The sequence below is a fragment of the Myotis brandtii genome, unplaced genomic scaffold (assembly GCF_000412655.1).
Source record: "Myotis brandtii unplaced genomic scaffold, ASM41265v1 scaffold612, whole genome shotgun sequence".
Taxonomy (NCBI): domain Eukaryota; kingdom Metazoa; phylum Chordata; class Mammalia; order Chiroptera; family Vespertilionidae; genus Myotis; species Myotis brandtii.
In genome coordinates, this window is record NW_005370328.1 from 296,591 (window position 1) to 313,916 (window position 17,326).

The 17,326-nt window shown below is 46.9% G+C and overlaps 1 protein-coding gene across 2 annotated transcripts in view; it reads left to right on the forward strand.

The window, feature by feature from the left end:
* The window catches only part of RAB3GAP2 (RAB3 GTPase activating protein subunit 2 (non-catalytic)), a 48,564-nt gene that overhangs the window by 24,188 nt on the left and 7,050 nt on the right, over positions 1–17,326 (forward strand). For both annotated transcript variants that reach the window (XM_014528047.1, XM_014528048.1), the window contains exons 18-29: positions 143–233; positions 929–1,056; positions 3,650–3,863; positions 4,295–4,392; positions 5,703–5,808; positions 6,394–6,554; positions 7,988–8,216; positions 10,233–10,406; positions 10,497–10,603; positions 13,593–13,659; positions 15,260–15,330; positions 16,984–17,019. In XM_014528047.1, the coding sequence (XP_014383533.1) occupies positions 143–233; positions 929–1,056; positions 3,650–3,863; positions 4,295–4,392; positions 5,703–5,808; positions 6,394–6,554; positions 7,988–8,216; positions 10,233–10,406; positions 10,497–10,603; positions 13,593–13,659; positions 15,260–15,330; positions 16,984–17,019 (1,482 nt within the window). The remainder of the gene's footprint in view (positions 1–142; positions 234–928; positions 1,057–3,649; positions 3,864–4,294; positions 4,393–5,702; positions 5,809–6,393; positions 6,555–7,987; positions 8,217–10,232; positions 10,407–10,496; positions 10,604–13,592; positions 13,660–15,259; positions 15,331–16,983; positions 17,020–17,326) is intronic.

The following is a 17,326-nucleotide window of genomic DNA, read 5'->3' on the forward strand; positions in this document are numbered from 1 at the left end:
CCTTCACTCACAGGTATATATACTAATGCAGCTTAAATATGGAGCTTCCCTTTGAAATGTAGTGTAGTGAAAGTGGAGGCATCAGTGTCAAATATAAACAAATAAGTGCCTTCTAATGACTTGGATTGCTACTTTCTTCTAGGCTCTGGAAAGCATTTTGGCAAACGAACGTCTACCATTTTCCTGCCTTAGAAACGTCACCCAAACTCTCATGGACACTTTGAAAAATCAAGGTAATTGGTTTGTACTGATTGGTGGTCATGGTCTCACTTCATTGTATAACTGATCATAGAAGTAGAAAGCTACCCACGGCTTATCATGCTCTCCTATTACTTTAAGGTGGAAATAAAGTACATAAGATAAAAGGAAACTTCTTTCATACCTTAAGGATTTGGGGACTTTTTTATTCCCTGTTCTTGGTATGAGTTGCTCTTTATCTGAGCTTTTTAATCTTGGGAAAAAAAACTAATTGATAGGAATTCAACTTTTGGTCTCTTTGCCACCCTTTCTTGAGGATACATCTGGCACAGTCCACAGTTTCTGGTTGAATCGTCATATCTTTGACCACCACGATAGCAGCTTTCATTTGTTATCTTCAGTGTGAGAGCCTGATAGGCAGTGATGAGTCACGGGCTGAGAGAGGACATTTTCAAAGCTGTTTCCAGATCATTTATCTAAACTGGAATATTAGACCAAGATATTTCTTCTTTCTTTTTTCTTTTTACTGTTAGAGTACCTTATTTCATTTAAAAATTTAAATATTTTGGCCATGATAGTAAAATTATTTTTGCCTTATTAATCTTCTATAGTGTAAGCTTCCCGGTATTTAACAAATTAGAGCAGGGAATTAGGTAATATTAAGAGACTTAATGGAAAAAAGCCTTTTGTGAATCTGCGAAACATCTCTTTACTGCATGTTGCCTTTTAGAGGTGGAGTCTGTTGACGAAGGGCTGCTCCAGTTCTGTGCCAGCAAGCTGAAGCTGCTCCGTCTTTACGAGTCCGTCAGCCAGTTAAATGCCCTTGGTTCTCCTGCAGACACGTCGTTCTCTGAGAACGTGAGTACTCCCATTACCCACTCGACAAAATCGTCTCCCCGATTATTTTCAGTTTTTCAAATTGGTAGTAAAGAAGTAGAAAATGGAAAAATTTTATAAAGCATACAGGTGTAGTTTCTTTACAAGACCCCCTGCTGCTTCTCTGTGTCTTGCTGCTAAGTTTATATTATTTATACCAGAAAAATTAAAGTTTATTGTTAATCCATTTACACTACCCTAGAAGCTTCTAGTTTTTCTGAACTCATTTTTTTTTTAATCCTCACCTGAGGCTATTTTTCCCTTTGATTTCTAGAGAGAGTGTAAAGGGGGAACAAAAGGGAGAAAGAGAGAAACATCGACGTGAGAGAGAGACATCGATTGGTTGCCTCCTGCACTTGTCCCTACCGGGGCTGGGGATTGAGCCTGCAACCCAGGTATGTGCCTTTGACTGGGAGTCAGACCCAAGACCCTTCAGTCCACGGGCCGACGCTCTAACCACTGAGCAAACTAGCCAGGTCCTGAACTCATTTTTTAAAGTTACTACTTACAATACAACTTCTGGACAACATTTGCCAGTTAAAATAGAGTCGGCTTACCGGAGTAGCAAAACTTTACTTTCCTTTAAAGAAAAAAAGAAATGATTCTGCCAAACAGAGAGACCACATTTTCTGTGTAGTTGTCAGCAAACGCATACAGCTCATCTGTTGTGTACACATAAAGAAATGCATTTTTAAAAGATTCTATCATACATCCAAGTGTTCACAATAATTATAGTAAATGTTCTATGCTTTTATTCCATAAAACATAATGTAACAAAAGTGACAGCACCTGGTAATCTCTATTTATTACAGTACAGTATCATTCATTTCTGAGGCGTGTATATAAAATCCCTACGTTCCATACAGAAAAGTGAAGTTTCTTTAATGGGGACTAGAGAGAAGTATGTCCCCTCTCCCACTCCGGTTTCTGTGTGACCGTGGCCAGCTGTCTGGTTTTACTGATGTCAGGTCACTGGTAATTCTTTTAAGAAAATTATCTGGTGCATCTGAAATGTACTTTAAACATGCATACATGAATAACAATTTTTTAAACATAAAAATGAGAGAAGATTTTCTCTCTGTAATGGAAACAACCTCCACATTCTAGCATCTTTTTTTATCTTTGGGATTATAGATGGATTTTACAAAGCATTTGAATAATGATATATTCAGAGTATTCTGTGACTGCCGTTGCACATGACAGAGCCATTTTCCAGGGTCTTTTCTTTTGCTGCCTACTTCACCAATCATGTAAAATTATTTCAAGCAACAGGAAGGTTCAGATTGATTGAGTTACGTGCACAGGATTGCCTAGGCATTTCATAGATTCCTCAGTGCCTAATGTTTTCATGAGATCCCAGCTACCGTCTCACACTCTGCCAAAGGAAGTTACATAGATGCCTCTGCTAATCCCTTGCAGAATGCATCTCTACCTGATAGCCCAGCATAATATGCAAAGATAAAAGAATTACAAATTCTTAAAAATCAGTTGTCAGATTCTTTTTTATTTTTAAAGCACTTTTTAGAAATTAAAACCTTATTTGCCATAGACTTGTTTAGATCCTTTACACACCATACACTCAGCCTCTAGGCTGACTGGCTAATTTTGTGCATACAGAACTGAAATTCAGGGCTGAATTAATTCATTTTGCTGTCTCTGGGACATGGTCCATAAGCTCATCTATAAACCCAGTATAGCATGGACTGCTGGCATGCGTTCGGTAGCATTTGGCAGTTTACTGCTGGTTTGTGGAAACAACAGCCTTAGTCAGTAAATAGGTAAAACTGCTCTGGTTTAAGGATGCAGCCTTACTCCAGTCACATGGGGGGAGCGAGTTGTGCTTGCTGTGGCAAAAGTGTGGTCTTTAAAGTGTGTGTGTGTACTTTTCCCCAATTTAGAAAAACTATCGGATCAGGAGATGTTCCTGCACGTGTGGTATAGAAGAGTGGTTTGAAAGGCTGCAGGCTATATCAGGGACTTCCGATCTCTGCAGCCCCCACAAGCCACATGGAGAATTTATATGTAACTAGAGGCCTGATGCATGAAATTCGTGCAAGGGGCTTGGCCCTTGCCTCGGCCTTCGCAGCCCCGGCTTCATCTGGAAGGTCGTTTGGCTGTCTAGTCTAATTAGCATATTATGCTTTTATTATTATAGATTCATTTTCTAGTGTTTATGCTACTGAACAAATGAGGAGTTAGTTTCTTATTGACTAGTCCCTTAGTTTCCTCAGACTCACCAGAGTGGCAGTTGACACCCTGTTAAATTTTTTTCTGATTACACAGTAACACACTCATTAAAATCTGAACATCTTAGACAAGTATAATCTCAGGAAATGTTCTAAAAATGGTACTTTTAGTTTACTTTATTTAAATAGCCTCCTCATGAATGTGGGTCAAGTTTTACGCAGAGTAATTGGCGAATAAGGCTCTAACCAAGTTCATTGGAGCAGTCACGTTAATTAAAAATCCATCTTTGGCTTGTGGTGTTGCATTCACTTCAAGGGACGGGGTTGACACCCATGGCAGACTCAGAGAGAGCAACGTGGTCCATTCAGAATTTTTTCCTGTTTTTAAGGACTTGGCTGTATTGCTAAGGCTGGATGAAAAGGAACTCGTGAAGCTCCAGGCATTGCTAGAGAAGTATAAACAAGAGAACAGCAGGGCTGCTGTCCGCTTTTCTGATGATCAGGATGGTGTGTTGCCTGTGAAAACATTCCTGGAATATCTAGAGTATGAGAAGGATGTGATCAACATAAAGAAGATGGGTGAAGAGGAGCATGTGGCTCTAGGTGGGTGGACTCACCTGAGTGGAGAGGCACGTGACCTGAGGTGGGTAGACTCTCCTGAGTGAACAGGCACGTGACCTGAGGTGCGTGGACTCACAGACCCCTGTTGGAATCCCGCCTGCTCTCAAAGGAAGCCTGGACGAGCTTAGAGCGTCTCAGAGATTCGGTTCATTTTGAAGTTAACCGAAGAATTTGTCAGTTACCTAAAGATGCTCTGGGTATGCAGGCACTGTGTCCTAGCAGTTGTGTTGTATTCATAAGTACACTTAAGAGACGGTGTCAGGATGGGCTTCCGCTTTAAGAAGTCAAGCAGATTGAACCAACAGTTTCCCTCCTCTCCAGTTATGTTGCTCTTTGGGGGTTTAGGTGGCCGTTGAGGAAGCTCGTCCGAACGGTGAGGGTCACTGGTTAATGGGTCCTGTTTCCACCCACAGGCAGCTTCTTCTTTTGGAAGTGTCTGCACGGAGAGAGCTCCACAGAGGACATGTGCCACACGCTGGAGTCGGCGGGACTCAGCCCGCAGCTGCTGCTGGTGAGCTTCCTTGTTGCTGACGCTGTTCTCTCTTGTTCACTCATCGGAAGTGTCCATCTTTTTCTTTTATTTCTTTTTTTTCTTTTTTTTCTACCATTGTCTAAAGCAGCGGTCGCCAACCAGTGGTCCGTGAGGTCTGAAAGGTTGGCAACGTCTAAAGCGTATCATAGAACATACATGAAAACCTTCTAAAAATGGTCAAAAAAATTTATAAGCCCCTATATAGTTAGTTAATAGTATTTTCTTTTTGTCATTCCCTGTAGATTATAACAGCATAGTCCATGATTACCCTAAAAGAAATTTATCATGTGACATGCATGCATGCATTCTCAGTGGACCGCGACCATCAGTAGCAATGTTCCTATCGGAATGCACTTCCTCCCAGCAATGCAGGGTGATCGGGCATTCCCAAACAGAGTCTGTGTTAGACCTTGGTCTCTGTGCTGGAGGAAATATTGACAGAAGATTCATCCCGTGGGTAAAGCACAGCACTGACGTCTGCTCATTCCAAAAAGGGCGAGGAAGTTACCCCACCGTCACAGGCTGTTCTCTTACCACCCACATGCACACGGATGCATGCCCTCGCTCACAGTTCACAGCTGCGAAATGGGAAGAGAGGGGGAACTTCTCTAAAAAAAACAAACACAAAAAACAGAGCCCAAGAATCAAAGTAAGAAATTGAATGTAGAATAAGATTGGCTTTTAAAAAGAACCCTGCTTGGTCACTGTGGTCACGTCCAGCAGGGGACATGGCAGCCGACCTGGCCCTTGCTCAGCCCTCTGGCTGAGGGAACCTACGTGCAGGTCTGTGTGCCACGCGGTGAGCGTGCGTCCTGCTCACGTCTGGCTCGTTCCCAGAGCAGCCACTGCCAGTGCCCATGCCCAGGCAGAGCAGAGGAGATGCCACAGCCTACCTCTTACGTGTGTGACGTAGCCATGGCTTTGTTACACATCGTAAGGTGCTGAGGGAACTTAACTCGTACGTGTATGAGAGGCTACGGTACAGTTGGGGTTTTGTTACACATCATTTTGCTTAAAGCCGCAGACCCTGGTGATGACATTAACTGAGGACTTAGTGTGACAGAGGCTCCAGCTGGAAGGCAGCGCCTAGACCAGGGCAGAGGTGGAGAGGAGGGATGTAGATCTCCACAGAGGACTAGGGATCCCTTAGGCAGACGGCACCTCGTTCTGTCCTTGTCACATGATGTCCCAGCCCCCACTCATTTCCCAGAAACACTGGATCCCGTGTACAAGTGGGAGACTTGAAGTGAAATGTTGTCTAGACTGAAGAGGATTTACATCTCTTTCAGTCTCTGCTCCTGAGCGTGTGGCTTTCTAAGGAGAAGGACATCCTGGAGAGGCCGCAGTCTGTCCGCTGTCTGCACACGACGCTGTCCCTCCTGAGCCGGATGAAAGGTAAAGTGCTGGGGCCTGGACTGCGTGTCCGCGGCCTCCGCTCTCGGAAGCCTGTTTAGTGCTTGAAGTGCTAGAGAAGCCGCAGGGGAGATCGTGTCTCCTGACAGGAGACGGCAGCTGCGAAGTCTTTCTCCCCAGAGCCTCTTATCCAGAGAACGCGCCTCATGCATTGCGAGGACGTGGCTTTCTGAAAGTCGCATTTTGTGCTGTCACCAAAAATAATGTAATCTGCACAGTGCGTTTGCTTAACTCGGAGGTAAATCTAATGGTCTCTGGTGGAGGTTATTACTTTCCTTACTTTTGTTCTGCTGAGAACAATAACCTATTATATTAAACATTCGATGCTCAATTTCAGCAATGATGAACTATTCCAAGCAGGGATTTAAAGTTGGTCCAGAAGCAAGGTGACCAACACAGCAAGAGTAACTGGAATAGACGTGTTCTGACTCAACTAGACTTAGACCAGTTTTCCAGTTCATTCAGAAATAGGCAGGTTCGTCCCTGGGAGTTTAGTTCTAACCGTGTTTAATCTGGAAGACGGCCCAGAACTGGGGAACTAAGCTTCCTTTCTGACGTTGGCTGCAGTGGCCCTCGACGACACGTGGGACTCCCAGTCGGTGTCCCCCTGGTGGCAGCAGATGCGCACGGCCTGCATTCAGTCTGAGAACAACGGGGCTGCCCTGCTATCCGCGCACGTGGGGCACTCGGTCGCTGCGCAGATTTCGGACAGCGCGACCGAGAAGAAGGTAAGTGACAGCGCAGCGTCTGTCCGTGCCGGTCCCGCCTGCGGAGGCACCGCACGTCCTCGTGTTGTGCAGCATCGGGTGTCTGAGCTGTGTGTCCCATTCTTACTTGTCTTTCTTAGGGTCAGGAGGGGGTGAGGGGTGCTCCCCTAGTCTGTTTATTCAGACGACACCCACATGTGAACATAGCACGTGTGGCCCAAGGGGGCAAGTGCTGAACTTGCTCTGGCTCTGCCAGTGGCTGGTGATCGGTGGCAAGTCCCTTAAAGATGAGTTCTGTGGCCTCAGTTTCCCATGTGAGAGAGGCCAGGGCTAGACCACATGTTTCCCCAGTTTGTTCCAGCTCCTGGAAATGCAGTGGTTGTGTTCAACCTCCCTTGTGTGAGCACAGGGTGTGTGGGGCACGCAGCACTGACGACTCAGAAGTTCCCTGCTGACCCTTTCCTGGGTGGTTTCTCCTCACCTCTTGGAGACGCTTTAAAAAAACGGGGAGCCCTAGCCGGCTTGGCTCAGTGGATAGAGCGCCAGCCTGTGGACCGGGTTCGATTCCGGCCAAGGGCACATGCCTGGGTTGCGGGCTCGATCCCCAGTAGGGGGTGTGCAGGAGGCAGCCAATCAATGATACTCTCTCATCATTGATGTTTCTATCTCTCTCTCCTCCCTTCCTCTCTGAAATCAACAAAGAAATATATTTTTTAAAAAACAGGGGGAGTAGGGGAGGTGGGGAGGGAGGGCTAACATCCCATAGCTTGTGGTAGCTCAGATTGTTTTCTGGCGGGAAGCTACATTAACCTGGATGAGACCCTTAACTAGGTCTGCAGAGAGTCACTTACATCCTCAGTCTCAGCAGTTCATAGTGTCAGTTAATATCAGCAGCTTGAGAGGTTTGCAATAATGAGGGAGAAGTTGGAGACACGTTTTCTGTGTTGGTGAGTGCATTCTGAAGAGAGGTCAGTGTCCTGGTACTGATAGGAGAGCCGGGCCCTTCTCCAGCGCGGCCCTGACAGCCCGAGGGAGGGGGCGCTGGCAGGTCTCTGTAAATGTCCACACTCCATCCTCCTCGCCCCCGAGTCTCCCGCCCACTCCTGACCCTCACGTTTCATCCAGCTGAGTAATAACATCTGTGCGATGTACCTGGGCTGTCCATCAGCCCGCAGGTTCAGAGCTCATTCAAGTTCGTGGTGCCCTAGCTGGTTGGACTGCGGACTGGAAGGTCCCAGGTTCGATTCCGGTGAAGGGCACATGCTCGAATTGCAGGCTTGATCCCCAGTAGGGGGCGTGCAGGAGGCAGCCAATCAATGATACTTTCTCATCATTGACGTTTCGTTTCTATCTCCTCTTCCTTCCTCTCTGAAATCAATAAAAATGTATTTTAAAAAAAAAGTTCATGGTGATGCGGAATCCCTGCCAGGTCATCACCGGGCATTGTCTGTCAGTTTTCCCAAACAGTTTTGGGTGCGGACTCGGAGGCCCTCACGGACTCCTGGGAGGCCCTGTCTCTGGACACCGAGTACTGGAAGCTGCTGCTGAAACAGCTGCAGGACTGCCTCATCCTGCAGACCCTGCTGCACAGCAGAGCGGACACGCGCCCCGCCAGGGCGCCCTCGCTGCCGGCCGAGCCGCTCCCCCGGCTCTCCGTCAGGAAGCTCCTGGAAGGAGGGAGAGGTAACGGAGTCTGTGGGGGCATGTGTGTCTGCAGCTCTGTTGTGGTGGTGTGAGCGTCTGTTATGGAAATGACTGAAAGAATAAGGAAAGAGCAATCCACTCAGATTTTAAAATGGGTAAATAGCCCACCACACACTTCTCAGAGTCTGATCCTGTCAATTCCCTGCTCAGGGACCCCCACCCCCAGTCCCAGCCTTGCAAAATAAGCAGCCGTTCTTAACGAATGGTTGGGGGCCTCCAGCGTCCCCCTTTTCCAACTCCGTGCCTGGTGCATCCCTCCCTTCCCCGAGCAGATCACCCAGCACAGCGGAGCCCAGAGGGCGGGAGGCAGAGCTCATCGGAGACTCCAGACCGAGCCAGACGGGAGAGAGATTTGCAAAGTGTAGCGCCCCTCCTCCCTGGACATCCTGTTGGGCTTTGGAAATTAGTTATTTTCATAAAATATTAGCTGCAGTGGGTTTATTTTTTCATTTTAAAATGAATTATAACATTTTTTTTTATAATTTCTGCATTTTAATTTCTAATGCCATAACTATTGAGGCATATAAGCCATAAGCTAAAGTCTTTGGGGCTGCCCATATGGTTAAGCGTTTAGGGACTAAGACTGAGACTAAGAAGTTCAGAAGCTGCCAGACAAAGTGAACTCGGCAGCTGGCTCTCCAGCACAGCTGACTGAATCCAGCCCCTTCCCACTTCCTGCTGGTCGCTAGGTTTCAGTGCCAGTGAAGCCCGGGGGTCCCCATCTCGGAGCCTGCGCTCTTCCCTCTCCCCGCCTCCCCCTTTCTCATTCTTCTTCTCCTGGACCCTGAGTTCTCGCTACATCTTAGCTCAAGTGCCACCTCCTCCCAGAAGCCTCTCATGAGACCAGAACTGCAGGTCTTCCCTTCTTGCTAATTTCCACTGAACCATGTGTGTCACATGGGTTCCTGCCTCCTGGAGTCAGTCGGTCCCGGGCTTCCATCTCAGGACCATAAGCATTTACATCTTGAATGACCTTGATCGTCCCCTTTTCTTCCCAGCAGCTCCGTCAGGCTTGTGATGCTGGGATGACTATTTCTGGGTTTATAAATATGCATGTATTTATAGGTTTTTATTTAGTTAACCCGTTTTCTCACTCCTTATAAGACTTGTGAAGTTTTTAATTATAAATTCACAGCACCCCACGCTGCCACCCGGGGCAAGTGTGGGAACACCATTTTAATATTCACCGAAGCAGTACCACCAGGGCCTTGATTCCGGAAGGAAAATTTGCAAGTGATTGGGAAGCCAAACATACGAAATTACATCTCGCCCAGCACACTGCTCTCCCATTACCCTGATAATTGTGATTTTACTGTGAGCATTTTTTTTTGTGGAAAGGTGTACATTTGAACCAAAATAGGAGGAAAGACAGAGCAGACATGTCAGTAAATTACAGAAGATGTGTAATATGTTTTGGGTAATAAACAGGACTCTTCATAGTGAAGGTTTTTCAGTTTGCGTTTATAAGTTTTTGGACTAAATTGATTGCAACATGGCATATAGCATCATGTTGTTGATTAACTGTAGCTTAATTTTGCCCCTAAATGTTCCATATAGGCAAGTTAGTTGACTCTTAAAAGTAATATATTGCCCTAAGAAGCCTAGACCAGTATCGTGCTAATCCGTGTTTTCACTTACATTTAAATGAAAGTGTTTTTCAAACATGTGTTCATCCCTTCGTCTCCGTCTGGTAAAGTATATTTTGAATTTGTGAATGTAGAAGGAATGCAGTATCCAGGCGTGTATGCATATGCACTTATATTTGTCTAATATTTAGGTGAGTCTAAAAGTGCCCTTAGATAGCAAATGCCCCGCTACCCTCACAGGTGGAGTGGTCGGTAGGAACTGCTGTGACTCCCTTGGGGTTGCATCACTTTCCGGCTGAAAACTGAACGTTGGCACTTAGACTCGTGGTTGGAAATGCAGGCCCTGCCGACGGCTCCCTTCCACAGACGCTATGCCGCAACTTTCCATCTTCTTGTCTCCAAACGGCAGGTGGCATCGCAGACAGTGTGGCCAAGTGGGTATTTAAACAGGACTTGAGCCCCGAACTATTAAAACTGGCTAACGAAGAAAGAGATGCAGAAAACCCAGACGAACCCAAGGAAGGTATCAGCCGAGGTTTATCTGAGGTGTCAGAGGTGGACGTGGACTTGGGAGCCATACCAGGTAACACACAATGTGGGGAGATGGGCGCCTGGAAGAGGCCCGCCCGTGTCCGTGGAGGCGGCAGTCACAGCCCCTGCCTCTGCCTTGCAGACCTACTGCGTGCGGCCCGCGAGCAGTTCCCGTGCAGCCTGGAGCTGGACGTGCTGCACGCACACTGCTGCTGGGAGTACGTGGTACAGTGGAACAAGGACCCGGAGGTGAGACGCCGCCCCTCTCCGGGGTTGTCTTCCTGCGCTCACCCTGTGCACACTCAGCTGTTTAATTACATAACTTACAGGGACACGGGATTTTCCCCTCGGATGTCTCTGTCCTGGGAGCTGGGCATTGTCCTCACGCTCACAGGAAACCGTGGAGTACAGGCATTGCCGTTATCCTCGCGCTAGAGCTTGGTCCAGAGAAGCTGCGTTCCTTGCTAAGCGCACACTGCTGAGTCGGGATTTAGCCTCGGGTCCTCTGATCTAAAGCCAGTGTGATTTGCCTATTCCCTGTTAGATGTGAAAAGTAAATATGTGTGTGTGTGTGTATTTTTTAATATTTTTATTGATTTCAGAGAGGAAGGGAGAGGGAGAAAGAGAGAGAAACATCAATGATAAGAGAGGATTGTTGATCAGCTGCCTCCCGCACGCCCCTTACTGAGGATCAAGCCCGCAACCTGGGCATGTGCCTGGACTGGGAATCGAACCACTGACCTCCTGGTTCGTGGGTCCAGGCTCAACCACTGAGCCACGCCAGCCGGGAAATAAGTATATTTATTATTTCCTTTTGAATTCCTGCATGAGATAGCACCTACCTAACTGAAAATTCTTCATACTGTGGTCAGCGTGATAAAAGTGAGTCAGGAGCCTGAGGCCCGCCCAGGGCCGACTGTGCAGAGGCGTCTGCATCCCCTCATCCCGTCTGCGTCGGCCTCAGCAGGAGAGGCAGGACGGCCTCATTGTGCACAGGGCGACTCGAGGCCAGGCTGGCCTCAGGGCCCCAGCTCTGCGGGCATCATTCGGCCACTCTCGGCGACCACCTCTCTCCGGGGCGTTCATGTCCGAAGTGTGGGGAGAAGGGCCCACGCCTGGAGGCACTGCCTCTCTCAGCCCGTTTCTCCTCGCTCCGCCTTTTTTAATGACGGTGCCAATCCTTCAGGACTGATGCCGGGATAGATAAGATGTAAAGACGTGGTGTTCGGCCCCCTTTCAGGCACAGTCGCTCACCAGGCCTCCCTTGTCAGTGCCCTGCTGCCTTCTCCCTCTCCCCGCAGAACTCTTTCCTTTACTGTCCTCATGTCGGGTTGCACTTCTGAGTGAAAATCTCCCTGATGAATGAAATCACGCTAATATAGTAATGATGATATTCTTCCTTTCTCAAAAAGAGTCTCCAATATGTAATCACTCACATATTCAAGGAAGACCTTTAAAATGTAAGTGCTTTCCACAAAGGCGTGGTCTGATCTGTTACACTTTGACCAGGAAGAGATCAGGACAGGGGACCTTCCCGTGCCTTCCAATCACCCTCTCAGTCTGAATGGTAATCACATGTCAGCTCGCTACTAAAGTGGGGTCCTTTTCCCACGTGGAAAAAGAATGCTAGGGCTAAAGCAGGGGCATCGTAATTGCCAAAATCTGAATCAGTTCCAGGTGCCCGGCTAAGAAAGTGATGTTTCAGAGACTCGCTGTTTTAAGCATTCACTTATAAACCACAGGCAGGCAGAGCTGAGTTCAAGGCCCTCCCATCCACCCCTCCCCCTCACCCCCCACCACCACCACTAGTTAACAGCTTTGGGGATGTTTCTGAAGCCTTTGTCCTATTTTCTCCGTAAAGCAAATGAGGGTCTACAGCCGTGGGCAAACTACGGCCCACGGGCCGGATCCGGCCCGTTTGAAATGAATAAAACTAAAAAAAAAAGACCGTACCCTTTTATGTAATGATGTTTACTTTGAATTTATATTAGTTCACACAAACACTCCATACATGCTTTTGTTCCGGCCCTCCGGTCCAGTTTAAGAACCCATTGTGGCCCTCGAGTCAAAAAGTTTGCCCACCCCTGGCAGCAGCTGCCTCAGGGTCGTAGCGGTTTATAGAGAAGATGCTCGCACGGTGCCTGACATTTTGACTAGTGTTATCCTGGTCCATTAGAGCTGCTACATCTGAAATAAGTGGCCGCTTTCCTGATTTGCGTGGGTTTTTTCCTGTTCAAGATTTATCTCCCTGCCCCATGCAACCCCATCCCAGGTCCATTTCGCACACACAGCTTTGTTAGGCTCGGAACACTTGAAATTACCAAGGTGATGTGTTTGTTTAATCTTTGTACAGGCCACAAACTTATTCAGCAAACATCTGGAAATTTCTGGGCAACATTTCACAAACTGTATTTGAGTTTTAAACTACCTTGATTAGAAAGAGTGGACTTTCAAGCATCCCCTCTAGTGTTTCCTGTTTCCCTTCGCTGCGTTCTGTTTTCTCCTTGGCATTGATCACTCACATCCTGTGTAATTTATTTGCATATTTTATCTGGCCCTTCACTAGAGCAGGGGTCCTCAAACTACGGCCCGCGGGCCACATGCAAATACAAATATTGTATTTGTTCCCGTTTTGTTTTTTTACTTCAAAATAAGATATGTGCAGTGTGCATAGGAATTTGTTCATAGTTTTTTTTAAAACTATAGTCTGGCCCTCCAACGGTCTGAGGGACAGTGAACTGGCCCCCTGTTTAAAAAGTTTGAGGACCCCTGCACTAGAGTGTGACCCCAGCAAGGTCAAGGATTGGGGTCTGTTTTGTTCACTACCGTGGTCCTGGTGCCTCATACAACCTGGTGCATAGTAGTTCCTCAACAAATATTTGTTGAATAATGAATGAATGATATTGTAAAGCAGGAAATCCACTCTTTTCATATCTGTGTGGAATGCAAGTATTTCTTGGAGAATGCTATGATGTACAGATCACAGTAAATCTTAAACCCAGATGTCAGCATCTATGACCTGGGAGTGTCTAGGAATCAATCATTATATAGGTGATGTGGACTTAAGAGAGCATGACATTATCTCAGGGAAAATTACATCTTACCTAATACTTCCATGTTCTTACTGCAGCATTCTTATGTAGCTTTATGGAGAAGCTTATGTGAGAAGTCTCCATTTGTATTTGAAACACTTATTAAATGATATTGTTTTTGCTCTTTTTTTCTCCCTTCATGTAAGGAAGCACGTTTTTTTGTGAGGTCAATAGAACACTTGAAGCACATCCTTAACGCACATGTTCAGAACGGTGAGTAAACAGGCGTAAAAACGTCACTGATTCAAGGACAAGAATCTTTACACTCACATCCTATTATGTTTCTATTTGGTGGTCTTACCACCTAAACCCGTGGTCGGCAAACTGCGGCTCTCGAGCCACATGCGGCTCTTTGGCTCCTTGAGTGTGGCTCTTCCTAAGCCTTAGGAGTACCCTAATTAAGTTAATAACAATGTACCTACCTATATAGTTTAAGTTTAAAAAATTTGGCTCTCAAAAGAAATTTCAATCGTTGTACTGTTGATATTTGGCTCTGTTGACTAATGAGTTTGCCAACCACTGACCTAAACATTAGTATGTATTGTTTTATACAAAGTACTGGCTTTCTTAACTGCTTAGAGAAATACTGTCCAGAAAAGGGAGAGGCTAGCAGTTGTAGAGAAATTGTAACAGGCTGCTGGTTCCACTTAGGTGAGTTCCCAGAAGAGCTGAGGAGCTGAGCCTTGGGCTAGTGGGTCACCTAGGTTTCGAGACGAGGTTGGGGTGGTAGGAGGAAGTGTCACTGTCGGTCCATGTGGTCAGTTCTAGAGAAGCTGCTGCTTTCTCCTCCGCGACCACCTCCCTGTCGGAGGCATGAAGTCAAACAGCAGAAATTCCACAAGGCCTCATGTGACATGAGGAGAGCTTGAAAATTAGCTCATTATTTGCCATTTGAGATCATATCTTCTTCCAGGAAAAGAAAATAAGATTTAAAGCGACTCATCAGGGAACATGGTCCCCAGAGTCGTGTGTCCTCCCTGATAAAACTGTTACTGCTGACGTCAGGCAGTGTTTCTTCAGGTTAGGGCTCAGCACCCCGTGTGCACCGAGGCTCCAGGTTTCCTCACAGCCTGGGCAGGGCCTCGCTGCTCCACGCAGGAGCGGCTGTGTGGGTATAACTGCACGTGATGTCATGCTACGCTGACAGTTTCTGACAACTGTTTCAGAAATTTTAATTTAAACGCCATAGTTTAGTACATATGCAAGCATAAAGCCTGGGTGTGCTTTTTAATTATATTTTCTGTATTGTGGTTCTTAATATTTTTTACCTATCACTTTATTTGATGATTATATATGAGAACAATCAGCTCATGGACATTTGGTTTGTTTCCAGTGTTTGGCTGTATGAATGAAGCTGTATTCATTCCTGCAGTGGAATCGCTGGGTCATATGGTAGACACGCTGTTACTTAGCTTTAGTTCATAACTGCCCGTTGTCCAAGTGCTTTTACCAATTTAATATCCCACCCGCATACGAGCACTCATTCCAGTTGTCTCCACACCCTTGCCAATACTTGGTATGATCATTTTTAAGTTAGCCTTTCTGTTGGTTATGTGATATCGCTGTCCTTTTAGTTCATCTTTCTCTTACAACTAAAGATGTGAGTCTTTTCTTACGGTTACTGGCCATTGGATTTCCTCTTTGGCAGCCCGTTCTGGTTTTGATTAACTTTATACGTATTGCCTGAGGCATAAGAGCTGAAATCTCAGTAAACAGCCCGTGTAGTTGTATAAGGTTCAGGAAGCCGAGTTCGTCCCGTGTGATGGAGAGGAAACCCGAGCCTCCACTCACTGCATTTCTCCGCTTGCTGCAGGCATCGCCCTGATGATGTGGAACACGTTCTTGGTGAAAAGGTTTTCTGCTGCCACCTACTTGCTGGATAAGGTAACCCTAAATTTCACGTCCTGGCTGCTTGTTTATTTGTCCCGAGTGAGTGGATATTAGAAAGATGATTCCATTGGCCTCGCTAGACTGTGTTTTATTTGACACCACATTTCACTCCTGCTCGGTGAGACGTGGTCCCATTGCTGGCATCCCATGACTCGAGCAGGAGCCCATGTCCTGGAAAGTCCTCCACGGTGAAGGCTCTGGACCCCGTAGGCCAGGACTGGCGGTCGGGGCAGGCAGGGATTGGTGCTCTGTTTTAGGTTAAAGCCTGCAGGTGCTCTCACTCCTTCAGCTTTGGGTGCGGAGCCCAGATATCTTCTTAGAATGGGATCGATTGTAGTTCTTCGGTTTTCCTGCATAAACCTCACCCATAATGCATTGCCCGTGAGTTCTAGGACCTGTTCTCAAAGGTGTGGTGCAGTCTGAGTGCAGTCTTTAGAATTTTACAATTGGGCCCCAATCTTTGTAGCTGCTTCCTGTGTCTATTCCCGTAGACCTAGGCGCCAGCTCCTCTCCACACATCTTTTTAAAGCAGTCAACATAATAGTCAGAGGCACAGCTGCCTTGTTTTCGTCATTCACCTTTCATCGGTTGAATTCAGTTACGTAACTGCAGTATGTGCAGCCAGCATTGGATTTGGGGATGAACTTAACGTGCAAGCATGTCCCTGGGCTGGGGGAGGGAAGCTGTCAGCACTAGCAGAGGGGGCCGGTCTGTGAGCTTCAGGAAGACTGGTGGTTAGGACTGGAGCTTGATCTGCAGCTGCTGGAGGCCGAGCTGCAGGCTGGTGTGGGTTTGGGATTTTCTAGTGAAATGTGTCAGCCGCTTACCCTCCGGCCTGGCTGTGGGGTGAGGGCTCAGTGAGGGGCAGCTTTTCATTTTTCTCAAAGACACTGGGGCAACTTGAAGCAGAGGAATGATGTGTTCGGATTTGCGTTTTGGGAAATGATTCTGGCGACAGGGTGAGACACAGTGGAGTTGGGTGGGCTGAGCCTGCTTGTTGGAAGGCCATTGCTGTCATCTCAGCAGGAGCTAATGAGGCGGAGTCCTTTGTACTGGAGTCCCGTCTTCCACCATCACTCCCTCCTGTGAGTTGTGCTGTCACGTAACGTTACCTGCCACTCACCACCCTGTGCAATGCAGTGAACAGCAGGCTAATTATCCACTGTGTCCCGGAAGTCAGCTGGCTTTCCGAGCTAGAAGTGGCCTTCTGTCTGCTTTAGATCGTCCCTCCTTTCCAACCAGTGAAAGTCATGGTGCCTTCATCAGCCAGCAGAATTCTTAGCTGCTCCTTGTTTGTAGCATGGAGTTTGGTTCTGAGTTTCAAGGAAACCTAGTTATTTAATTATGCAAAGAACGAACCAGATTTTTTAGAGTCTTCCTTATTTAGCAGTTCAAAAATCTATATTTTTGAAAAGGATTATTTGTGAGCCCAGAGTGGTATTTTTTTCATAATGTACTTTTACAAAATTCCACCACACAATTAATTGCATTGTGTTATGGTGGCCACACTTATTTATAGGTGTATCTGTATTTTTAGAATGTGGTTACTTTTTATTTCCCATACCAGAGTGATGCCTTATGTGTGTGTGTGTGAAGCCTTTTTGTTTAAGTTACTAAATAAATACAGCATTCCTGTCCTTGTCTTAGGTTGGAAAGTCACCCAAGGAGAGGCTATGCCGGAGGGTAAGTGAATCGCCCTGAGCTGGATGTGTAGTTGCTAACCCCACACTTGAACTAGAGCCCCCTAACGCAGGGGCGAGCTCCGCCTTTCACCAGCTGGTGGCATGTCGGGAGAAAAGGAAATTGGAAGGTGGGACTGTGAGGGGAACTGCTCTCGAGCTCTGGCGGGTCCTGATTTGCCTGTGCGGATTCTCGGAGAGCTGGGCCAGCCAGGCTCTCACGAGACGCCTGCAACTTTGCCCTGTGGACAGGAGGGTGACAAGTTGCTGCTGCTGCGTGTTTTTGCTGTCGTTCAAGTGGGAACTTGATC